Here is a 26,144-nt window from a genome sequence, read left to right as displayed (position 1 = left end):
TACCTTCTCTACTCATGGTGCCTCATTACCACCCTTACCTCAAGGGTCCCACACACAAACAAAACAATTAAATAAACGAAATGCAAAAACTAATTGAAACTTAATATATAGATAATATAGATTTTAATAAAAAAACCAAAAAAAAAAAATTTAATTTTTATTCTTATCCCACCACTCTAAAAAAAAAAAAAAAAAATAATAAATACACTTTTTTTTCTCTTTTTCTTCATTTTTTCTTCTATTTCAACAAAAAAAAAAAAAAAAAAAAATAAAAAAAAAAAAAAAAAAAAAAAAAAAAAAAAAAAAAACAAAAAAAAAAAAAAAAAAAAAAAAAAAAAAACAACCCCACCCCACCAAAAAAAAAAAAAAAAAAAAAAAAAAAAAAAAAAAAAAAAAAAAAAAAAAAAAAAACAAAAAAAAAAAAAAAACCCGGCGGCGAAAAAAAAAAAAAAAAAAAAAAAAAAAAAAAGGAAAAAAAAACAAAAAAGATTAAAACAAAGAAAACCCGCCCTCCCCATCCCCCCCCCAAATTCCAGTATTGCGTGATGCAAAGAGGACTGAGGTGCTGGTCGACAACCCACGATCCATTAAACTTCGTTGGGCCCGATATCCACCATTAATAGAAGACTGGTCTTCCTCATTCTCTTCCGAGCTTTTCTGTATGTATTGAGTCTTAACTCTGTTATTCTGATTATCTCTCCCCTGAGCTTAGTCTTCATTTTCGGGTCACAAAGCAGTGCTTCCAACAAAGAAATGACGAGTATTGGCTTCATGGCTTGCTTCTCTCCCTTTCTCTTGTTATGGTTTCTTCTCAGTACCAATGGTTTCTCTCTCAACCTCAACCAGGAAGGTTTACTGCTGCAAGTAGAAAACTTCCTGTTTGAGGTTTAGAGAGAGAACCAGATTTGGTACTGTGACAAGAAGAAGAAACCATAACAAGAGAAAAGGAGAGAAGCAAGCCAGGAAGCCAATACTCTGGTTATTTCTTCGTTGGAAGCACTGCTTTCACATTGTGGCTCAATTTCGTAATGGGAATACAGTGGCTGATTAAGGTGGAAAACCCAGCATGTGGAAGAAATTGAATGGGTTAATCAATAATGTTTCTTACTTTATATTGCTACTCCATGAGCCAAGCTCTTCTTTTGCCTATATATGAATGTTATTATTAGTATATCTAAAAACTGAGATTTTATTTGCATTAAGATTGGCGTTAATTTTCCCTCAGTATATTGAAAAACTTTTTTCCTTTGTATTTTGCCTAAAATATACTTTGTTTTCTGTTGTGAGAAAATTTTTTTATTCCTTTTTCTTCCTGTTTATCAGGTCACTAGTAAGAAGGCAGCACTAATTGACAGCTGCAATCAGTTAAGGAATAAAATTGGGTCCCCTGCATTCATTTCACAAGGTAAGAAATGCGTATGTACTTAAATCATGAAATTTTATCCCAATGGTTGCAATTGATATGGAATGTTGTGAGCTGTGATGTTCCTTTCTTTTCCTGATGTTTAAGTTGTTTTGGTGAAAGGGTTATGGCTCACATTTATAGACACAAGGTGGGAACATTAAAAGCCATGTTTTACTATTATCTATGAGTTCTGTATGTGCATAGAGAATGTGCTGGGGGCTGCCTGAAACACTTCCCTTAGAATTTATTTTTTGTCAAAAGTGTTTCAGTATTCTAAGTCTCTAACATGTAAGTAAAGTGAAATTATTTCATGATTTTTGTTATAATGGTAGCCATGTTTCTTGACCTTTTCCAATGTAGTGATTTTGTTATTCATTATGTTCACGGGAATAATGAAGGTTGATGTTATAGGTTTGCTTGACCTCCAGACCATGTCACATGAGAGACCTCATGCACCACAAATTCTTATTTAGGGAGTTTGGATTTGAATTTTGAAACATCCAATTGTTTCTCTGTGTTGGAACCATAGCACCTTTCTGAGTTACATTGACCCATAACAAGGGTTCAGCGGTTGGAATTGGAGATCAGAGTGGCCATTGCCGATCCTGAGTCAACTCAGCTGAGTTTTGGTTTGAATCAGCAAGTATGGATGTGCTGGAGGCCTGCTATGACCATGTTCTGGAGTGAGCATCTTGGTCAGCATGGATCAACGCCATCCCATCCTGACACGATCAATCTGATCCCAAGTCTTAAATGCATGCTTAAGAGTTTAATCACTGTACTAGGAGTCCAAGTAGGAGCGTAGGAGCATCTAACAGCAAAATGCTGTTGAACTACATAAAAGGCTTCTCAAGAGAAGGGAAGAAACTATTTGGCCTTGTGGTGATTGTGTGGTTCCAAAAATATCCATAGTTGTTCTTACTATTGGTTCAGCATCATGTCAGCATCAAAATCCCAACTAAAAATCAATGAGTGGAAGAAAGGGAGCCATCATCCATCTTTACCTTATCCCTATTGGAACTGATGATGTAGGAAACATAACAATGGGACATAACAGTCATGTTGTTAGTGGTACCAGAGTTAATGATACAAGTTGGCACTGTGGTAGGAATAGATGTGGAGGCCTGCAAACTTGAGGATGATGAGGAGCGAAGAAGGGGCTGTACCCAAATGTTACATGGCCCAATGAAATCCTTTATGTCATCCTGGATTAGTAAGCTAGGATTAGCCTTCATGGCTAGTGGAGACTCGAGTATTCGTCTCACTCTTGAAAGAATGTACTCTAGCTCCCTCAGAGGGTCACCATGTGTACTATGAGGGTGGCATGTAGAGTCCATCACCTCTCTCGGTATTATGTCCAGGTTTCTCACAATGATCATGTTGCTATCTCCCCACTGGTAGGTTTCAGGCCTCTACCATCACCATCAAGATCCTTTTGAAAGCTAGAAGTAAGAGAAAACTGCTCACAGATGATGCTGGTTCCGTTGCCATGCGGTGGGTCTCTCATGTTGCAATTAACTAGAGACCATATTGAGTGATGGAAGAGGAGGTTGGCCTGAGATCTGTATCCTGAGTGGTTCGTAGTCAGGATTTGATCCTTCAAGCAGACTAAGTCACTGAAGACACATTCCTTCTCAAGAGTGTGATATACCTTTTCTTTATCCTAGGGAATAGTCAGTTGAAGGTCTCTTTAGTGGACACACTCCTCCCAGAGGCTAACCAAAGTATTATAGTGCTAAGAAATTGACTAATTTCCCTGGCTTATTATAATAATTTTTCAGTGAAGCTGGTAGACCTTTTGTAGAATCACTCAGTCATCTACATTGTCAATGTCTTAGAAAAACTATCCTGATTGCGTTGGCAGTTTCCTTTCTCATTAATCTTCTGTCTCTGGCTTCACCAAGAATATCTTCTAACTCATAACACCTAGAGTTTTTTTGTCTCCCATTTTTATAGGAGTAACTAGGACTCTAAAGTTTTTGTTGTAATTTGGGTTTAAGGGTAGATATGTCTATAGGATATTTTTATGTAATATCCAACATCAGATATCTCTGTTTCCTTGTACTTGTTTCTTATTATAAATTTAGTCTGGCTATATCACTCTAATACAAGCCTCCAGTACTGGGAATATATATTTGGGATTTGATATCAAGGTTGAAGATCAAATACCACCGCTAATTGCTGCCACTTCTTTCTCATTCTCATGAACAAACCCCGCCGTCACCATGCCTCTTCTCTCTCTTTTTGACTGTCACTACTTCTGCCACATCGCCACACCACTGCCTTCTTTGTGCCGCACAACCACCACTTCTACCAGTCCAGTGAAGTCCTCTCCCTTCTGCCTCCTTTTTGCTGTCCTTCTTAGGCCCTTCTCGTGGTTCCTAACCTTTCCACCTTCTAGCAGGTTCTTCTCTGCTGCATTTTCTCCTCTCCTTTTATCCCTTGGTGGTAGAGCAGTTTTTCTTCCACCAATGGCTCTTATAAGCATCTATGATTTATATCCTTCTTAGACGAAGGATCTCTATGGTGATTTCTAACACCTATTTCTTCTTTCTTGGATCAGCAACTATATCGGCTGGTTGTTTCAGAGTGTAGGCACTTGCCACTTGTGAACATGATTTTTTGTCCTTTTCTTGAACTCTGTTATGCTCAAAGGGACCAATTATTTGATGAGGTTATCAGTTTTGTACTCTTGCTGTCGGATCATGGGGTCCTTCTGTCCATCTTTATGGCACCTCTGTGGAGCCTATACCTGCTGCTTCAGTTTATAATAAATGGGAGGATGATGAATGCATGGTGCTGGACTATTTGCACAACTTGATTGACCTTGCTATTGTTTCCACCAACTGGAAGGTTGCAAAGGGGATATATGTCAAGGATTGGGAACACTATCCCATTGTTTTGATATCCGTTGCGAAATCTATCAGTTGCACTAAAAGGACCTCTCTTATCTTCTTGTTAGAATACTATGCAAAGATATTATCAGTCCTTGGCATTTAGGGGAAATTCACTCCCATTTGAGATGCTGATGTTACTGCTTATAGAAAAAGGGGAAGATAAGTCTGTGTGTTTATGAATTTCTGTCTGGCTTAAACATGGAGGATGATCAAATTTAGTCTCACATTCTTACTCAGGAGCCATTTCCTTCTTTTCAGCAGGATTATGCTATGATTGACTTGAAGACGGTATACGAGTATGATTAATGTCATTCATACCAAATGACCTGCTCTTGTCATCAACTTTAGGATTTCCTTGCATAGGAATTTTTCTCCTGCTTCTCTAATTTATGTGACTGACTTTGGTTCTACTTGTGCTCTAGTTAAGTGTGATTGCTGTGGCCACAAGTGCCATTCCCGAGACAATTGTTGAAAGCTTCATGATATGCCCCTAGCGTTCCATGGGGGTGCAATGCTGCGTTGGGGCATCTGCTACACATCAACCTACTGTTGATGATCCTCCTACCATTAGGCCTCTCTCTTCAAAGGAGGTCCATCACCTATGTCAGTTGATGTCCAGACTTGAATGCTTATCATCAGTGTCTAGTTCTATTGCTAGTGTAGTTATTCCATCTTCCAAGATGTCTGCCTTAGGGTTTTTTTTGGGTCCCGGTTGCCAGAGTGCAGCTGTTGGATCTTCCCATTAGATGCAAAGTTGTATGATTTTTATAACCAAATATGGCATGATATGGGGTTGGTAATATAATCATGTGAGTAATGATTACAGAAGTTCTCATTTTATGGTATTTGGTAATATAATCATGTGAGTAATGATTACAGAAGTTCTCATTTTATGGTATAAAGTTTTTTACTTACCTTACCTTTGATTTTCATCGCAGCCAAAAGCCATATGGGGTTTACAATCTTTTTTTTTTTTTCCTTTGTGTGTGTGTGTGTTTATAGATGCTCTTTGGGTGTTCTGGACCTCAAAAAGGGATATTGTTGGTTACTGTGAATTGACAAAGTCTATTCTTTCCTCAGTCTATACTGACTCTCTAACTGCTATCGACGAGGGGATGGTTAAACTGTCTGCTTAGTTTTCTAATCGGCTAGGGAGACAGCAGACACAAACTACAACTTATCGTTTTTAAATTGTAGCCAACCTCGATACTGAAAAGAGGGTTTAGGTAATCTCTTTAAGGTGCAACTTTCTCGAACCATGTCCTATTGAGTGGATGATCCATTGCCGGTGGGATCTCATCAGAGCAGTAGCATGGGAATGAAGCTACGTCTGAATGAAATCCTCCGTATCATGCAAACTTCATCTTCAAAGAAAGAGACAATGGGATATCTACTCACACTAATTGAATCTAACGTCAAAACACGAACGTATAATATAGGTGATTGCTCCCATGGAAGGAAACTTTTCATCAGGTAAGAGTTAGAACAGGCCGAGGCCAAGCCTTAACCAAGCCCTATTAGAAGGAGGAAGCGCGTTAGCTATTAAGTTTTTCTTGCTCTTAATTGCTGGCTTTATGAGGAGCTGGTTCCAGGGTATACCTTTATTGATAGAATTAGACTCTCTTTTCATCAGCCTTGAGTTGAGGATTTTGACCTAGCTCAATGACTCCTCTGTGAAGCTCTAGTCCTTTCTGCTTACAGTGCTGATAGTTTCTGTCTCCAGCCTGCCTACCCCTAAGTCATGTCTGCGGTAGCAGATTCGCTTCTATCTTATGTAGTAGACTGAGTAGATGACTGAAGAGCTGACTCTTTTCCAACAAAAAGGAACTTCCGATTCGAACAGAGATATGTCGGAAAATCATTTGCTCTTGGGAAAAAAGTAGGGCAGGGCTTCAGACCCATAATTCAACCTAGTCAACTAACGTGGAAGCTTCTTATAATATATTAAGTTACAAAACCTTGAGATGAAGAAGGGAAAGCGAAAGTGAACTCAATCTAGTGGAGGAGGAAGCTAGGTTCAGTCCTTGCAGTTCTTGAGTCACTCACTTCAAGAGTAGAATCTGCAACTCTAGTTGAAGTGGTATTGGCCATTATGAGTAGTAAAGGCTACCATGAGCAGAAAGGGACTACTTGGCTTGATCGAGCAGCGCCTACACCTTCTCATGTAATGACTTCTTTGATGCTAGGCTACGATTGGATCCAATTATAGGAGCGATGTAAGACTAGTAGACCCAAGTTATGCCTTTTGACCTAGGAGCTTCAGTTTGAACACGTTGTTCTCTTGAGAGCTGATTAGGAAGCTAAATCTTCACCTTTTCTTATCTCAATAGGAGGTGAGGTGCCTTTGGACCTGCCTTTTATGCAGCAGTAGTTTCGGTTGAACTGGACATTGCTCCTACTATTGATAGGCTTACAAAACTAAGAATTCAAGGAAGTGAACTGGCGGGACCTTGCTACTTACGAGCGTTGATGTGGGAGAGGGGGAGACTGTAGTTTATCGGTGAGGCCGCAGCTTTCTTTGGGGCGGAAGGATCTGCATCAATCAAGAAGAAGTGGAAGACAGAATTCATGACTAGCCCGCGTTAGAAAAGTCCTTCGAAGGATCTGCATCAATCAAGAAGAAGTGGAAGACAAAATTCACGACTAGCCCGCATTAGAAAGTCCTTCGCTTTACCATAATCTGATGTTTTTCAATAAGCTCAACAAGAAAGATCAAAAGAAGAAAACCATTAAAATCAGTCCATTATTCCTTGCCCACCCGGATCCCTTGCACTGAATCCCAATCTTTTCTTATTGGAAGCAAGGGGTGCACCCATGTCCAAATCTATGATCTCACTTTTGAAAAAGTATTTGACATCGCGGCGCAAGTAGGAAAGAGAGGCATGGGTTTTCTCACTTTTGGCATAGTGGGCCCCCAGTGGGGGGCCTGCATGACGGGCTATTAGCTTAGTGGTAGAGCGCGCCCAAGGTCCAAAATGTCGGACTGTGTCGCTGTGTCGGTGGCTGGCTACACCACCGACACGGCGACATAGGCCGATATTACTGGCTACTTTTTGTAGGGGTTCGTTGAAAAATCGACCCCCAGTTTCGATGGGCATTTGGGGTAATTTTGGCCTGAATTTTAATGTGTAGCCTAATTTGAGGCCAATAAACACATTGGGAGTGTTATTTTGACCGAAAACATCACCTAGACCAATGTTCCTAATCAACACATGCCCTACTGCATGCAGGCAAAAACCGCGAATCTAGAAATCTCGAAACTCATATAAACCAAATCATTTAAAGTCTACAAATCATTATACAAGTACATAGAGTCATCCAATCATCTTAAATCTCCAACTCTCAATTCCACGTACTGTGCCTAGGTGGATCCAACTCCCATTGATTGTGCTCTCTCCAACTCATCCTCACCCCCAACAAATTTACATATTGATCCCATCTCATTTGATACTAATAGTCATCAATTGCAGTTTTATAGCAGTCATCTTCTGCCTCTATGAGAACTCCCATGTGAGGGAAGTGAGAATAGGGCCAAGGAAGGTGTTGCATGCCTAATGATGCTATTGCTGGCATGGTGGGAGATCTCGTGAGATCTTGTTTTTTCACCTTGGCGAGACGAGATGGAGGGTTGAGAGCAGAGAGTTGGGATATCTTGCTCGAGATCTCGCCATATCTCGCTATATCTCGCCATATCTCGCCATATCTCGCCCTGGATCTCTCTGGAACTCTCAATTTTTGCCTTTTTTTTGTGAATTTTTGCTGAATTTTCACTTGCAACTTCTCTTAGCACATCTACAACAAGGAAGATCAATCATTCTCTACTTGTCTTATGAATTTATGATTTAATGACTTATATAGAACTTATAATGGTTGCATAATTATTTTATTCTTGAAAATTGAGATTGTGATACTCATATGGATGGAATTTTGATAACATTTAAGTTAGTTGATGCATTTGATATACTTGCTTTTCATTTTTATGCCTTAAAGGTTCTATATTACATGTTGTATAACATTGCATTCCCTAATCCTACTACATTTCGGTTTCACACTATGGGTAGACTTAGGCTCTTTTTGGTATCAATTCTCATTGTCTATTATGAGATTTTTTCATTGTTTTAAATGATTTGGAATCTATTATCATTTTGATTTTTATTTAAAATAATAGAAAAATCTCCAAAATCCATAACGAACTAAAAGTCCATTGTGGATTATGAGGGACAATTCATTCTCTTCATTTATGCGGTGGCACACTTGAAATTTTAAAATCAAGATGGGGGTATAATGGTAAAAAGGCATTATTTTATAAAAGTCGCTCCCAAACCCTCTCAAACCCTAACCCGAGCGCTCACTTCTTCTTCAACTCTGAAGTTTGAACAGCGGCTGCTCAAATTCGCTCTCTCCTTCAAAGCTTCTCGCTACTGCTACTTCATGGCGTAAGCATTGTTAGTGGAGATGAAGTGGAAAGAAAGCAAAGATGAAGAAGAACCTATATTTCTCAATTCTTTTGGAAGGAATTACATCGCCTACTTGAAGAAGAACCTCAGTCGTGCCTAGAACAACATGAAGGTCATGGCGGATCGTAAATGGCGAGATCGAGAATTTAATGTGGGTGATTTCGTATACATTCATCTTCGACCATACCAGCAGACCTCTCTAGCCCGTCGCTTGAATCAGAAACTATCCAAGCGTTTTTATGGGCCATTCAAGGTTCTGGAACGAGTAGGGCGTGTGGCATACAGCGTGGAGTTACCCCCGACCTCTCAAATACATCCAGTCTTCCACGTTTCAGTCCTGAAACCATGCGTCGGATCTGTTACTCCAGCTAATTGACCTGCAATACAATGACCTGCCCAAAGAATTGAGAAAATGCTCAAAGTGGTCAAACATCCACTAAATTTAAAGATAAAATTTCAATTACATGGAGATGAGATGAGAGTTACATATTTATATGAAAACCCCAATACGAGATCAACATTGTATATCTCTCAAGATAATCTAGGCTGTCAAATGAAGAATCTCAATGCAATATCGACTTCACCAAAATAATTTTTAAAGGCCTGAATTGACCTCAATACCCCAACGGAGTTGTGATTCCTCTTAACGAATGAACCCATCTCTGATTTGCTTGGCATTAAGGCTAACAGGAGTAAGAAGGGGTTGTTGAGCTTTAGTGTCAACTTGCTGTATTCGAAGTGAAGCAGCTTTGAATTTCATGGTTTCAGCTTCCTTTGAAGTTGTAGAATCAGATTGGTGAAGTGCAGGTTGATGGTTTCTCATGTCTCCCTTCAAAGCATAACCCAAGTGAGAGGGATTAAGCAAGTCAGTGGGGAAGAAGTTGTATTGCAGGCCAGCCATTATTGATTCTTCCTCAGCTTTGGAATGTTGAAACAGAGCAGAGTTCAGTGAGCGAGAACTTCCACTGCTTCTGGGTTGGTTTCTCAACTCCTTCAGCTCCTTCTGTTTTTAATACAATAAAAACAGCTCAGTTGTTATCCTAGCTGAATGTGGTGAAGGACTGCTGAGGAGAAGAGGTGACACTGGGAAGAATCAGATTTGCAGGGCAGAGAACAATGGCAAAATCACTCACTTTTTTTTTTTTTTTTTGGCTTTTCTTGGTGCACAAGCTCCAGTCCACTGGCTTCAACCAAACTCAAACTTTCAAGTTATTCCATTCTATTTATTCAAATTCGCTCTCCTTTTTTGTATTTATTCCATTCTATCTAAAATTACTTTTAGATAATTATTTTATGTTAATAAAATTACAGAAATATCCCCAAGGAAAACAGTTCAAGAATGGTCCTTTACAATATGAAGAATAGCTAAAAGAACTATTTTAAGGATTTGTTGCTGATGGGAGTGGTACCATTTGCATAAGTGAAAATGAACCACCATCAAAGATGGGATCTGCTTCTAACAGTGCTGCAGACTTGGATATTGATGACTCAAGTGATGATGAATTGCCAAGTGAGTTGTCAAAGAAAAAGAAAAGGAAGCAACAAAGAAATGCATCAATTCTAGTTTGGTACCCATTGCCGATGATGAGGTCTTGGACATTGCCGATGTGGTAGGCCGCACAGAACAATTACAATGGGAAGCGTATCGAAAGGAAATTGCAAAACAAATCATGGAAGCTTATTAGGATAGATGATGAATGTATTGATACTTATTTTCTTTATAAGTGTTTGATGTAATTTTAATTTTAGTAGACATTACATTGATATTGTAGTAAGTATGATTGTTTTATTAGAAAACTTATAGTTTATATGAATATTGTTAAGCTAATATTTTATTTGATGCATTTTTTGGTAATTAGTTAATTGTTAATATTAAGATTAATAGGATTTTTTTATTTATTAATTTTCATTAATAAATTCTAGAAAATTTTCATTTTGACATACCAAACTTATTTTTCATTCCATAATTTATTGTCGACAAATGTCACCAAACCATTTGTTATTCTTGATCAATAATGGATTCTTATACTTATTTCTTTTAAATAGTCATAATAGACAATGAAAAAAAAAAAAAAAAAAACCACGCAAAAAAAAGCACTGTTGTTTTTTCCAACCACCCCCCCCCCCCTACAAATGGTTTTTAAAAAAAAAAAAACACCTTCCTCCCCCCCCCCCCCCCCACAACCCCCCCGGGGGCCCCCCCCGTTGTTTTTATATTATTTTTTTACCCCCCCCCGCCCCCCCCCCCGTGGGGCCCCCCCTTTTTTTAGGGGGGCGGGACCTCCTCGAGAGCGAGATCTTCTACCATGATTGCTGGTGCCAATGACCGTGAAGTTATGGACTCCTCAATAGACATTGGCCTCGAGAGACCAAGCTCATAGTAACTATCGTCCTGTGAGTGCTCATAATATGAAGTACTAGAGTGGATACCCATAGTCATACCATATTGTCCATGAGAAGGAGGGACATCATAAATACCGGTAGGCCTATAAGCAGATGTGAAGCCTACAGACTCATCCAACCTCATGGACCCCATCACTCTTGTTAAGTTGTCCGTCGTATCCAAATGATTTACATAAGAACCATAAGATCTGTAAGAACGGTAGGATCTGCAACCGTAAGATCCGTGCAGGAAGATGGCATCATCATAACCACCTTTATGTTGTTGTTGCTTCCCATGGCCCTTCCCCTTCCGCTGGTGGATCGTATCAAGATATTCACGACCATGATGCTGGCTACCAGTTACCACCATGATCAATCCTGGGTGGCACCAGTATCTGAATCCGATTAGCAAAACCGCTATCCAAATCCGAATCCGGCAGAAATTTAGAGAGTGCATTTGAATTCGAATCCGAAACTTTATCGGGTATCCGATAATAATCCGATCCGATAAACTATTCAATTATTGATTGGTGATTGTCATTTTTTTTATATTTTATATTTTAAATTTACAATTTCCGATTACCTACTACCGGTTTCCGAATCCGATTACTGGTATCCGAATCCGATTATCATCCATTTTCAGAGAAAAGAATGTTAAATACTTTTCTCTATCCGGATATTATCCGATCCGATAAGCAATTATCCAAATCCGAATCCGGTTGCTTAGCAGATGGATACGGATATTTTCCGGTAAGAAAAATTCCAGATACGGATACCCTTAAATGAATACGAATGCGAATTTGGAGGCGGATTTCGGCTATCCATTTACAGGTCTACTCGCAGTCTGATTGGGAGCGAGTGTGTCATCTGGATAGACGTCCTGCCGCTCCTGCGTGCCTGCTGCCACCATCCAATCCTCATCAATAGTACCAACTGCCTTTGCATGTGCCTGCCCATCTCGAGAGGCCATAAACCACATCAAACCCCTGCAGCTCGCTAGTGGGTCAGGCCTCCCTTCAGGTTGGTCCAACACCGGCTCACCCCTTTCCAACATCCACTGAGTGAGGGGTTCTTGCTCATCTGCGCCCACGTCAAAAATATTATCGAGATCGATGTACTGCTGAGCATTCTCAACCTGCTCCTTGACATATATCTTCAACCTCATATTATAGTGACAAAACACTAGATCATTTAGACGCTAGCTTCCTAACCGGATTCACCTTTTGGAGTGGATCATGTTAAATGTACTCCAATTCCTCTCACACCTAGAGGCAAAGTAAGTCTGAGATAGGATCCTGATTGCCAATCTCCGAAGGTTGGATGCACTGTTCCCATAGAGATACCACCACTCAGCTGCATTATCATAAAAACATTAAGTTAGAACTTTGATACTTAACATCAAATCAACTTATCTATAAATAATGCATTTATGCATCTAAAGATCTAAGTATCTAACTTGGATCACTGGTTTCTTTGCCCCATACAGCAGTATCTCCACTAAAGGATCTAAATGCATTCCTAAACAACTTGATCTATAATAGTACAACCATTTGTATTGATTGGTTAGCTAAATTCGTTAAACAATAAATACTAGTTCTAATCGTTTGAAATTCCTGATGTCTCACCTCGTGGTGCAAAAATGATTAGAGCATCGGATATGGCTCCAACCCCGAAATCACCTGTAACAAGGCATCAAATAGGTTTGTGTCCAACCCCAAATGTTCGCTATATTGATATCTAGGGTTTAGAAAATAGATTGCACAATTAAAAAAGCTTATAGTCAGAAGTTAGAATTAGGATTGAATGAATTACTAATAGGTACAACTACAAGTTAACAACCCATAATATTTACTTACCGTCCCTATACGGGGATGCATCAGATGAGCAGTCCATCGTGCATACACAATATCCAAGAAAGTCCCGTGCCCTCTAGGGTTTGATGCCTCTATAGCAACCTTCTTAAGCTCAGGGGTGCATATATGTGGGGCATAGTGGTTCCCCTCAAGGAAGAGTCCACCGTACGCAAGATCTTTATTATAGGCTCTAAGGCCTTCAACACCACAATAACATTTCTCAAAAACTCATTAGATGATATTGTATTTTGTGCCTCACGCCTGTTGGTCATACTGAATTATCAAAACGCATTAAGTCAATAGATAGTAGATAACTATATATACAAAATAATCATAGCCTCATAGTATAATAATTTGTAGGATGAAATAGTAGATAGTAGATAGTTATCTTACTTGGATCCAACCCAATTAAACCACTCTTGGGATGCAAACATGGATCTGAGGCCCGACTTCTTCTCCTACATATTGCTCAAGGCGACAAAATTCGTCACAAATCTTGTTGGACCAGGTCACACCAACTCACCTCCACATAATCTCCTCATCATGGCCAAAGTAGCGTTATGATTGTAGATGAAGTTGGTTACCTGTCTAGCCGTTTCAACTGTGTTGTGGACAATGCTAATTTTTCCAATGTTCTTTAGCATTAAGTTGATAGAGTGAACTGCACAAGGTGTCTAAAAAAGATGATAGTCTGGTGAACTCATCAACACTTCACCATCCTTCTTAAAGTTGCAGCCATTGTTAATGACAATTTGCACAACATTTTTCCTCCCAACCTCATCTATCACATCCTGTAGGAGACCAATGATATATTTGTGGTCTTTTGTATGACTAGTAGCATCCACTAAATTTAAGAAAATGGTTCTCTTGTCACAGTACACCATAAAGTTGATGATGGATTTTCTCGTCAGACCATTCCATCCATCAGACATGATGGTTCATCCATATGTATCCCAGAAGGGTTTTATATTGTTTATTCATAATGTGTATATATTGTTGTAGCTCTTCCTTCTCCTAAAGCAGGGTGGTCATCAACTTTGTAGGGGTGGGACCCTCATATTCAAGGCTTGCATCTGCAATAGTATCAATCATGTGCCTGTAGTATGGACCTTGCGCCATGTTTGTTAGAATGGAATTGTAATACATCCACTTTGATACTACCTTTTTAACCTTCTTAGCCATGCCTTTTCATGCACCATAAATCTTGGGCTGCTTGGCCCCCTTCTTCATGAAAATTTCAGGATCCTGCTACATGATCGGGTCCCCATGGCGTGGATAATCAGATGGTGCTGGTCCTGTTGGACCTGATGTACGAGGGCCCCTCTAACTCTGTGATCTGCTAAACATACCAAATACACCACCCCTCCCCCCAAATTTAGATGGTCTAGCCCTTGCAGCCTTAGAGGGACTAGCTCTTGAAGCTCTAGCTTTGGCCCTATCCTGCTTTTGATGGTGCAATCGCCTGCTCTCTGCCATAGCCCGCCACATGTCCCTCTCCTCCTGATCTCTCGCCACATCAACAGGATTAGCATCCTAATCATCATTTGAATCATCTCTGTATGATGACGGTCCCCACAACACATCATTTAGTGCTATGTTCACTCTCCTTTGATCATCTTTCTTCTTCCCCATTGCTTTTTGTAAATCCCTAAATGCTTTCACTACATCTGGATGGGCCTCTGTGCATGTGGTCACATCCTTTGAACTCCTGGTGATGTGACCCTTAAACTTGTTGATGCTACCTGAGTAGATTCTCTTCCCACAAAAATTATATTGTGTTTTATTCTTATCTCCATCAATAGCCACACATTATAGCCATGCTGGGTTTGTCCTCCCTCCTTCTGCTGGTCTCTCAGGCTTTCCCTGTGGTTGTGGCTGTCCCCGTCCACTCTATGGCCGTGGCTGTCCCCGTCCACCCTGTGAAGAACCAACTCCCCTCTGACTCCCACTAGTAGACATGATGACTATTGCATTCAAAATGATTGCATAAGTCACTGAACAAAACCAAAATAATTTTCTTTACACAAATAATCAATCATGTATGATGTACTCATGTACCCAAGTATAAGTGTATATCTAACAATTCTTCATTTTATTTTTAAATATATAATGAATTCTTACAAATTTTTTGCCAAAAAAATAGGCTGCCCATATCAAAACCGGCAGTGAAGCCACATGGGCAACACTTGAGAAATGCTTAATTATTCCATAATTTTCAAAACCTTTTTCCCCTATTTCCCCCTTTTTTCATAATTATTGATATTTTTATTAAATATATTTTAATAATTTTTGAAAAATAAAATAATTATTTATTGGGTGGAAAAATATTTTGAATCCGTGAGTCCATAGATTGGCTCATGGAGTTCCACATCTGTTTTTCTATCATCATACAACTGATATATCACTTAAAAGTAATCATTTTCAGTGTAAAAATCTTGATCTTTTACTCCCAAAAAGAAAAAAATAAATTACTTTGCGAAAAAAAATTAGACTCTGTGAGCTCGTAGATTGGTTCACGATATTTAACATACTTTAATTCATAACCATCCGACAACATTATGGCATGCATTTTGTCAAAAATTTGTTGGAGAAGAATGGTTACCTGTGAGAAAAAAACTTGCAGATCTTGTGCGAAATCCCTCTTGATCGACAGAAACAATGTGATATCCGACGATAATGAAGCAAGATGTACTCATATATGTCGAAGATCGGACCAAAATATGGTGAAAAGTGTAAAAAATAAGAGAGAGAGAGAGAGAGAGAGAGGCTCTAGAGAAGTTTGGAGAAGAGAGAAATATAAAAAAATTAGAGTGAAATTCGGTCAAAAATTCGACCAACATTCACTTATATCGTCAACATATGATGATATATTGCCAATAAATTAGGGATATATCGTCGATATTTTGCAAATATCGTGTCACTGGGGGAGTTGTGTCGCCCCCTTAGCGACATGGCGATATATCGCCTTCACTTTGTACAATGAGCATGCCCTTGATAATTGCATCGTTGTGCTTGAGGGCTCTTAGCCATATGGATAGTTCAATGTTCTCATCAGCACCTGACTCGGAGATATGGATCATCCAAGGCACATTAGCATGGCATACTCCTCCTGTTTGAACCGGAGTTTGAAACCAAACTTCTCCTCAGGAGGATATATGGGGCAATTCAGGTGAGATCCAACATAGATTCAACTTTTTATTCACTTGTGGGATCCGGGTGGTTTGGAGGGGACCACCATGGCTCCTCTCTTCTCGAGAAGCTATACATCCCTTATCAGTGTATGGACAACTATCTCTCGAGCACAAATTTAGGTTCGGCCTCAATGGGAAAAAGGAGCACCTAACAACCCATCTTCACAGACCAAGAACTACAAGATCACCCCTGCACCTTCTTTTCTTTCTTTTTCTTTTCTTATCACAAGGAGCTGTTACTTTTGTGAGACCATTTGGCTCTTCACGAGACCAATATGCGGTGCCTGAACCATCAAGCAGAAGCCGAAATTCCATTACTTCAAAACCGAAGGTTGAAGAATGATGTCGGAAATGGGCTACGACTTCTCTAACCCATGCGTGCTTGGGAAGGCGTACGAATCTTGGCACCACTAGAATCAGTCACGAGGAAAGTCATGGAATCAAATTGGTTCACCATTGATCATGGATTACACAACTTTACTGGATTGGGGTATCAACCTATCATTCGGACATGAGTTGCTCAGAATCTGAGGGGTTATCCTTTTTTGAAAATGGCACTTATGAAGACAATGTGCAGTCACATGGTTTTAGTATTCTGTAGAAGATGCCTCATCTAAGGGGAATAGGTATTGCAATTGGCATAACTCCTATACCCCCAATACTAAGCAATGCTTTGTGTTGCCGAAAGCTTTGTAGAAAGCTATATCGGACAGTAGGCTCAAGTTCTTGGAGAAGGAAAAAGGGGTGATGCTGGTCGATGAGGACCCATTCTTGTCAGTCAACATGTTCAATGCAGACTTCAAGAAAAGCACTTGACAGGAGTCATGCAAAATGGATGGACTAGCTTTCTCTATGCAAGGTAAGGTAACCAAAGTAAATAGGTAAAATGACCGAAAAGGGTTTGGTCAGTAGAATAGAGACTCAGTAAGGGAGGAATTCTCCTAGGAACAACTAAGGAATGGCTGAGATTTGGCAAGGGTCTCTGATATTTGTGAGAGGAGCCTCATCATCAGTCAGAAGTTCCAGTGGGAGGTATGCGAGAGATGTCGATACCTCTTGGACTAAGAACTTCCCAACCTTTTGGACTAAGCAATGGCAGAGTGACAGGAAATTGACAAGGGCCAAAGTGTTGGAGGTCAGTTAAGGCCCGAAGAGACAAAGAGGCTCCCAACCCGTGGAAGGCTTGTTTTCGACTAAAAAAGACCAAAGGCGAGAATGTTCCCTAAATGCTCCAACTTGAGCTGTAGAAGACTGCTCTATGATGAGCTTCCCCCTGTTCCCTGCTCTGCTCGCTCCAATTCCTGTATCTAATTGAATTGACGAAAGCTCCAACTTGGGTTTGATGTCTCAGACGATATTCCAAACCCTCTTGCCAACAACAGGGCCAATAGATAGACGGTGAACATGGTTGCTTTGCTGTTCTTGCCAGACGGTACATTATTGTCACAAGGAGCTGCACTTTTGTGAGAACATCTGGCTCTTCCTGAGACCAAGGTGCGGTGCCCGAACCCTCAAGTGGAAGCCAGAATTCCATAACTTCAAAACAGAAGGTTGAAGAATGATGTCGGAAATGGGCTATGACTTCTCCAACCCATGCGTGCTTGGGAAGGTGAAGGAATCTTGGCACCACTAGAATCAGTCACGAGGAAAGTCAAACTTTTCAAGGTGCTCCCCAGTTTTTTCCTGTGCTCTCTCGTTGCTTACAAGTGAGGAAAAAACCAAAATCCCAGGAAACAATTCCTCTTTAACTTGCAGCATGCCATTTTTTTACCTTTGTCTTGATACATAATGGCACAAATCTATTTTTTTATGATGCTTCCCTCCTGAAATCTTAGTATTTCTTGTTGCCATTAGGGCCTTTTGATGGACCCATGCATAATTTGGGATTAACCAACTTCTGGTGTTTGTATTGGAATAGGTTGATCATTGACTTCTTTGTTTGTTACTTATAAACAGCTTGAATGTGCAGAGAAAGGTGAAGTTATAAGTTATCATTACAAACTACTTCCTGTTGATTTGCGTGACATACAACAATTGGATGATGTCATAAATCATGCTCAGTTGGATCCGAGGTGTGCTTTTTTGTTCATCTCATCCCTATATCAACTGCTCATTACTGTTTGCATTGTATTTTTTGGATATTGTAGAGAAATAGATGGTCTCTGGGTTTCTATTTTCTTGCTTACCATATTTTAGGTCCTTTCATGATGTTATAACTATTTGTATGTTCCTATCTCATTCTTTACCTGCCTCCCAGTTTGATTTGATTTCTGCAGAGAAACCAAGACGTGAAACCAGTGCCTGTGATTGTGGTCAGACAAAGAGAATAACAATCTAGTCCAATGAGATAAAAAAGTAAAATAAAAACTGATACCAATTGTTAACTAGTAACAAGTAACAACTAAACTCAGATTCCAGTTAGACAAACCTAAATTCTATAACTCAATGCAACTGACGGTAAGAAGGAAACATAATGCAGTTGGGTGTGTAATAAAAAATAGGGACAATTTCTATCACTTCCCTTAACTTGCAGTCTCTTTACTCAAACTCCCCTCATGGAAGTTCCATTTGCTTTGAGAGGGCCAAATTACCCTCATTTTAACCTATTAATCATATAGAACAACATACACCAGCATGACTAAGGCCCATAAATTGAAATGCAAAGAAGACTACTATGATATAAAAGACAACTATCCCAGCATGAAAGGAGAGTTTTGTGTTTCAGAAACTTCACAGTAATGGAAGCAGAGATGACCACTGGCATTGCCAACAATGAAGTGGTGATGCTGAGAGGCTGACTCTCAAAAAGCTCTCCTCATCTGTTTGTGTTTTTTATAGCAAGAAAGTCTTAAGACTGGTGAGGATGGAAATATAGCTCTATTCTTTAATATCAATTGACTGTGGCTGCTTTCACTTTTTCATGATGATGTGGTAGATCAGCATGCCAGCTCTCACAATTCTAGCATTGGTGGGGGCAGGGTTGCAGGGGATATAGGACTAGGAGAGGTGAGAGCATGGGAGGGCTGCTCGTGGGGTTGGCAGCAGGAATGGATGGGGTGCTGAAGAACTAAAACAGAAAGGAAGAAAGATTATTGATGAGAACCAGATAATAGTTAAAAATTAGGGGAGAAGAAAAAGTAGTTCATTTTTTGGGGGAAATTTGAATTGAAGGTCAAACTTATGATGGGGAGGTTTTGATGAGTACAGTGTAAGTTTAGGGGAGTGATACCATTGGGAACCTCCCAACTGTAATAGGTTTATAATTTGAAATAATCAAAGAAAGAACACATGTATGTTTATAGAACAAGGAAAATAAGAAAGAAACCTGGTTTTTGAGGATGCCAAATTGGCATGGTTATGTGGCAAGCATGTGAAGAATAAGCTTCTGATATTACCTCACCTTATGGACAAGGTGAGTTTCAAAGTCGGTGGTAATGACAGGTTTCTTTGAGCAGGACATGTGGAGGAAAGAATGGATTACCATAACCAACTGCTGCTGGTGGGGGATAAAAAGGGGGAAAATGTGAGTTGAGGCCATTGGTTATTCTGTGGTTGTTTTGGGCAGTGTTTGCTGTAGATGACCGACTAGATCAACTGATGGTGTCTCACATATTAAGTTGAAGCCTATATATTATATATACATAAAATAAAAATACATAATTTTAGAAAATAATTATTAAAATCAGAAAATGAAAAATGGTAGCATATAATAAAAAGATAAGTTTAACAAAACACAATCATAGATCGTAGTCCTAGGCTAAACGTATATTAATTTTAATGCAATACAAGATCATTTAAGGCATGAGCCAAAAAAAATAAAAAAGGGAAAGTTTGGAACTGTTGGGTATGGCTGATGCTTCACATTCTATTGTTGCCAGAGTTTCCTTGTAGCTGTTGTGGCTTAGGAGGTGTTTGGAAGCAAAAAATGAGCAAAACAGGTGTTTGAAGGCAAATGAATCGTGGAAATTAGGTGAAAATGGGATAGCAATCAACAAAAACTAAGAAAAAACAAATTGGAATGTTGAAATTGTCGAAATTTCGGTCGAAACCTCCGAAATGGTTGAAATCTCCGAAATTTCGGTCGAAATTTGACACTTTTCAGAAATAATTCGAATTTCGTTTCGTTTTTAAAAAAATGCAGACATTTCGACCGAAATTTTGACAATTTCAGTTGAATTTTCTTCTATGTTCTCTTGTGCTAATCATGTATCTGGTTTACTCCCAAATGAACTCTACAGCAGTGAGCATCAAATAAACCAAAGCAAAGAAGACGAGAGAAGAAAGAAGAAGAAAAGAGATGGAGAGAACAATTGTGGCATAGAGAAGCAACTGCTCTCTCCCTCATTATACGATTAAACTGGTTATGTGTTTTAAAATAGTAAGAAAATATCCTTGGCTAGTTACATGAACAAAAAGGGAAGACAAAGTAAATCCTCCAATGCTACCTAGAAGACAAAAAATTTCGTGCTACATGTACTGCCATGGAACATTAAGTGGTGAACATGCAAGATTTAACAAAACTCAAATTTTATCTTTCTTAGTTTTGCTACAGATCCATCTCCACATCTTCCTGAGTTTACATTGCACAGGATACATCATCACTAGTCACATAACCATCAAATTAATTTTTCTTTCCATTATACTGGAACTTTGGAATACATTGACCACACAGTATACTCCAGATACTCCTTTCCACTTCATCTATCCTATTTTAAGTCTCTGTGAAGCAAACTTTCCACTTCATCTATCCTATTTTAACTCTATGAAGCAAAATTCTCCTTGTTTTTTTCTTTATTGATGATTCTGCCCAGATACCTGAGATAATCACTTCCGGATAAGGCCTAAAGTCTAAACTGTAGCTGTACTCAGACTATTGCAGTGGCCTATTCTTAGGAAGTGGGTCCAAAACTATGTGCAGGCTAGTCTTGAGTAGCTGCTTCTGTGGAAGTTTATGTGCTCTAGGCTCTAATAAATTAGCAGAGATGAAATTGGCTTCTGCCCCAGTGTCAACTATTCTCTGAACATCCATAAAATCATCACTGTGCAGAGGAGTACCTCTTTTCCTACTGTGACTGAAGCAGTTTGTGCAGCCTCAGGTGCAGGAATTCCTCCCTACACCAGCAGCATGAGGTGTAGTTCAGGTGAGGGGACCCCCTGCACGACAGATAAAGTTGGGGGTTTAGGTTTAAGTTATTCTGATTTTAATTATCTTATTAACTATTTTACCTATGTCCTATTTGGAGTTGTAATTCAGTAGGAAAGTTGATGCTATTATTCACATGAATGGCAACTGCAAATGGTAACTCTAGTCGTCCTAGTCTCTATTTTAGTCCTGCTTTTAGCGTAAGTTTTATACTCTTATGTCAGCCAACGTGCTATATATATTGATGTAACTGCTACTTGAGTCCAAAATTTGATGTTCTAATGGTGAAACCAACACCTCTTAGTGAAGAGGTCATGGGTTCGACTCTTGCTGAGGCATATTAATATCCCCATCCCCCGGCTTAATAAGCCCCTTTGTACCAAAAAAAAAAAAAAGTTTATTTTGAGCATTGTTGGTCTGTGAGTTAGTGTTACTAATTCCCGAACTCGCTTTCTCTCTCTTAGAATTCCCCGAAGCTGTCTCATTCAATCTCCATTTAAGAAACTTCAAGATTGTTCAAAATTCTGCAAGTTCAAGGATTAATTCAAGCATTTCTGGGCACCGTTCTTCAATAACATTGAGTTATTTTTCTTCTAGTCCTCTAATTCATAGTCCCCAAGTACCCCCCCTGCTTTCTATTTTCGCTTTCCTTAAATCCTAGCCATTAAAACCCATATCACATCCAAATTAACCATTAAAATCCATCCCACAGCCTATACAAATCATTCCCATCTTCCCGTGAAGAATATATATAAAAAAACCATCCAAAATCCAAGGTTTTAACCATGTTTGAATTTTTGTAGTTCCCCAAAAGCCCAAATTTCAAACTTAGATCTACCCCAATCTAACTGTTAAAACAGTCCCAAACTTTGGGAATCATTCCCATCCAACCACTATAACTTACGTTCTTGTGTACCCAAAGAAACTACCCAACATTTCCTAAAACCCTAAAACCCGTACCTTTTGAATTGGGATCTTGATAGATTGTCCCCTAGTTAATCCTATTCAATCAAGGGATACAATTTATCAAGCAAATAACATCCATTCCAGGCCTTCTCGCTGAACAAAAAAAACATCCATCCAGAACCTCTGTAATTATTTTAGGCAGGACGGAAGCGATTATCTACGTATATATAGGCTTCCTTTTCACTTTACAAGACTCTTGGATAGATAGTTTATATCTTAACTTGGATTCAAGACATGGAATCTGCTAATTGAATGGTAATTTCCTGCACCCCTTAAGATTCCCAGTTTAGAGCTTTCATATTTCTATTAATTGTAAACCTGGAAAGCTACAACCTGGCCTGCAGTAGCCTCAGAAGCATTGTTAAACACAGTTACTTAAAGTGCAATATTTTCAACAGTTTAAATTTTACTACCTGTGATGCAATTCTTTTTTTTTTTTTGGGTCAAAATTGACAATTGCAATTGTCTTTGTAAGTTCATATGCCAGCAGCACAAAATGAGGAAGCAGCACAATTTAACTTCTATTCATGGTGATACCATTTCCTTGCACGTGATCTCATTTTCTTTATCATTACGCTCTAAACTTTTGATTTGACAGGGGAAGAATAATGGAGATCTTACATTCTCCTCTAGCTAACACATAATTGAGACCTTATGTTTTCCTCTATCTGACAAATTTCTGTGTTCCCTTGTACAGTCTGAAAACTTGTTGATGTGAAATACTTATTGTTTCATGAAATAGATTTACTTCACACCGAAGGTGTAGCACAGGCCATCAATATGTAGATCATACTTCACATCGAAGGTGTAGCATAGGCCTAGGAAACTTTAAGGTCACAATATTTGGGTAGGCACAACAATGGTGCTTCGTGGTTGTTAAGCTTCATTTTCTCATCTTACTTTGATTTTGTAGTGTTGCATCAATAGCACCGAGGTAACTTCTTTTGCCGTTTAAAAGCACTTAACTTATTCATTGTTATACTTGGGATATTCAACATTCTTGGTCAGGGAATGATTAAGCTGCTTCATTCTGATGTTGTCATCAGCCTGCCAACATTCATAATTGCAGAGTGCGTTCTAATTTACTTGGATCCAGATTCTACCCGTGCTATAGTTGGTTAGGCTTCAAAAACATTCACTACTGCCACATTTTTCTTATATGAGCAGGTCCTACCTCTTGTGAACCTTCTGTACTTACTGTACTGTTTATTTGTTCCATCCAAGATTCCTCTTGATTTTCTGACTTATTCGTGATGTTATGCATTGCGCTTAGTGTCACTTAAACCTATTTCTGATTTGTTTCACAGATTCTTCCAGATGATGCTTTTGGGCAGCAAATGCTCAGAAATTTGGAAGTAATGGGGATTTTACTATTTGTAGCAGAAAAACATGTGTAGCTTCTTTTATATCTTTGATTGCGTACTGGTAGTATCAGTTACTTTTAGGACTGGTATCGGATATTTGTCAGAGAAGATTTGCTTAGCAACAAATTTGATATCTGGTTCCTATTGGGTGGCTTGATCTGATGCTACCTTTATTTAAAAAGATCTAATGCTACTGTACTATGCACAGTAGACAATTTGTTCTTCATAGAGTATTGTAAAAAAACATGTGAACGAACTAGGAACCGAACTTCAGCTGAATTCAAAATTGTGAAGAGCATTTTGATTAACCTCAAGGAAAAAGGACCTTAATATTTTCAATGAGCAAATTGTGCAAGCAGAAAATATGAACTAACTTGGAATCAAACTGCAAGATTGAAATTACTTCTCGAGTATGTGCCTATGCATGTGAGAAATTGATTTATAAAGCATAATGACGCAAACATGGGAAGCATGATGAGATTCATATGGTTAGATATAAGTTAAAAATAACCAAAGAAGAAAATGCAAAATTGTAGTGACATATATGGCTACAAGTGGAATACATAGAGAACTATGTAAAGCTTGAACATATGCAGAATATGTAAATCTGTGAGAAAATTAACATCATAGAAAAACATGAATAATGCTCGGCATGTAACGAAAGACATAAACAAGTGAAACACATGAAAAATAAGACTCATACTATGGATGAATGGGAATCATGGAGAATGAGAAATGAATGGGAATTGGGTGCATGCTAGCAGGGTCCTGATTGCATCATTGCATGGAACTTAAGGAATGAAGAAAAAGAGGGAAGAAAGTGTGTAACCCCTATATAGAGTGATTGGATCTCACCTGGAAGGACTCGAAAGAAAGGGGAAATAACACATTTTGACAATGTGGAAATAGTGGGTGGAGTGTGTGACTACTATCTACAGATGGGATTACACACTCAATATTTAAAATTAAAGAAAAATTGGTAAAGTGAATATATATATATACACACACATATATGGTTCATTACAGATGAATGGAACTGCCTATACATTCTTCTACAAGCTACATATCCTAAAATTCTTTCACTAATCTTTTGTTTGATTAGTTTTGCAGATTCGAGGCTGCGGGCTTTTGGGGATACATGCTTCACCTACTTTACTAGCCAAGGAAAACCTCTTTCTTGAGCTAGGGTGGCAGGTATTCATCTGTTCCCTCAGATCCTCAGCACCACATTTCAGAAATTAAGTGCCCGCCAATTTGCTCACCCTGAGCCCTCTTCTGTAATGAAAGGGATAAAAAGACTTATAAATTTAGAGCTCTTAATGTTGGTTGCATTATTATTTAAAGGAATATAGCTTATACTGTAACAATAAAACTGAATGACCACAAGAGCAGGGGCGGACCTATGAAGGGGCCGAGGGGGGCCATGGCCCCCCCCCGGATTTTTAAAATTTTTATATAAGTTTCCTTAATTCCCTTGTTTCTTCCACTTTTTTCTCTTCTTATATGTGAAATGTCGCTATTTGGCCCCCCCCAATATTGAGAACAATTTTTAAAGGTAAAATAATGGGCACATATGTCATTCCTAATTAAAAACTAATTCCTTAATCCCTATTTATTCTCCCCACTATTCTCTCTTATATTTTCTTCCTATTTATTCTCTTCTGTTTCTATAAACCTGGTAAAACGAAATTTTTGAAAAAACATCTTATTAGGTATTCAAAAATCAAAATGTCATTCATAATTATAAAGTAACTCTTCAATCCCTATTTATTCTCTTCTATATCCTCTCTCTTCTCTCCTCTTTTCTTCTTATTTATTCTCTTCCTTTTCTTTCTTTCTATTTATTCTCTTCACTTTCTATAAGCGTGGGTTAAGAAAATTTGGGGAAAAAAAAATCTACTCCACAATTAGGTACTCTTTCTCTTTCTCAATTTATTTATCGTTTCTCTTTTTCTCCTTTTTTTTATTCTTTTTATTTGATTTTATATTCTATGTTTCTTTATTTCTTCTACAATTTTTGTTATATGATTTTGAATTATGAATAAAATATCTATAATTAGTAGGTAACTAATTGCCATTGGTTTGCATCTCTTACCTAAAAAAAAAAATTTGGTTTACATCTCCTACCAAAGAAAATATTGGTTTGCATCTAACATTTTAGGGTTGAAGTCATGTGTATATATTTTTTCTATATTATTGCTTTAATTTTACCTATATTTTGTCGGAAAAAAAAAATCTCATTATCAATAATTTACTTTTTTTTTTTCAAATATGTGTGGGGCCCCACAAAATATATGTGGGTCTATTATTTAATATAATAAAATAATTTAGAGGTGGGACCTCAAATGAATCTTATAAGAGTTCACATAATATGTGTGACAAAAAAACATTAGTGCTTCCCTAACGGGAAGATTATCTGGCTTTCGTTCTTCGCCCCCCCCCAATATTTCATCCTAGGTCCGCCCCTGCATAGGAGGACAATGTGA

The 26,144-nt window shown here is 38.6% G+C and overlaps 1 protein-coding gene across 3 annotated transcripts; it reads left to right on the top strand.

Annotated features, from left to right (window-relative positions):
* The first annotated feature begins 535 nt into the window (after positions 1-535).
* LOC148999030 (leucine carboxyl methyltransferase 1 homolog) lies at positions 536-25,505 on the top strand. 3 transcript variants are annotated; one of them, XM_089141518.1, is made up of 5 exons: positions 901-1,052; positions 1,324-1,405; positions 18,155-18,257; positions 23,602-23,649; positions 24,769-25,505. In XM_089141518.1, exons 1-5 carry the CDS (start codon positions 1,029-1,031, stop codon positions 24,815-24,817), a joined length of 306 nt encoding a protein of 101 aa, XP_088997644.1. In that variant the 5' UTR covers positions 901-1,028; the 3' UTR covers positions 24,818-25,505. The 3 variants fall into 3 exon arrangements, 1 of the variants encoding a protein (XP_088997644.1); XR_016171057.1 differs by lacking the exons at positions 901-1,052; positions 23,602-23,649; positions 24,769-25,505 and adding an exon at positions 536-659 and having other exon boundaries at positions 18,155-19,302; XR_016171056.1 differs by lacking the exons at positions 901-1,052; positions 18,155-18,257; positions 23,602-23,649; positions 24,769-25,505 and adding exons at positions 536-659; positions 4,725-7,923.
* Positions 25,506-26,144: the final 639 nt, after the last annotated feature.

This window comes from Hakea prostrata, unplaced genomic scaffold (assembly GCF_041222555.1).
Source record: "Hakea prostrata isolate BN-2017 unplaced genomic scaffold, UWA_Hpros_2 contig_63, whole genome shotgun sequence".
In the NCBI taxonomy this organism is placed as follows: Eukaryota; Viridiplantae; Streptophyta; class Magnoliopsida; order Proteales; family Proteaceae; genus Hakea; species Hakea prostrata.
The sequence above is the reverse complement of the archived record's forward strand: the minus strand, read 5'-3'. Positions and strand labels throughout refer to the sequence as shown.

Excerpts from the sequence above, each read along its gene's own strand:
- LOC148999030 (XM_089141518.1), top strand. The coding sequence starts at position 1,029 with ATGGGAATACAGTGGCTGATTAAG. Across the intron at positions 18,258-23,601 it reads CATGCTCAGTTGGATCCGAG|ATTCTTCCAGATGATGCTTT; the intron begins GTGTGCTTTTTT and ends TTTGTTTCACAG. Across the intron at positions 23,650-24,768 it reads AAATGCTCAGAAATTTGGAA|ATTCGAGGCTGCGGGCTTTT; the intron begins GTAATGGGGATT and ends TTAGTTTTGCAG.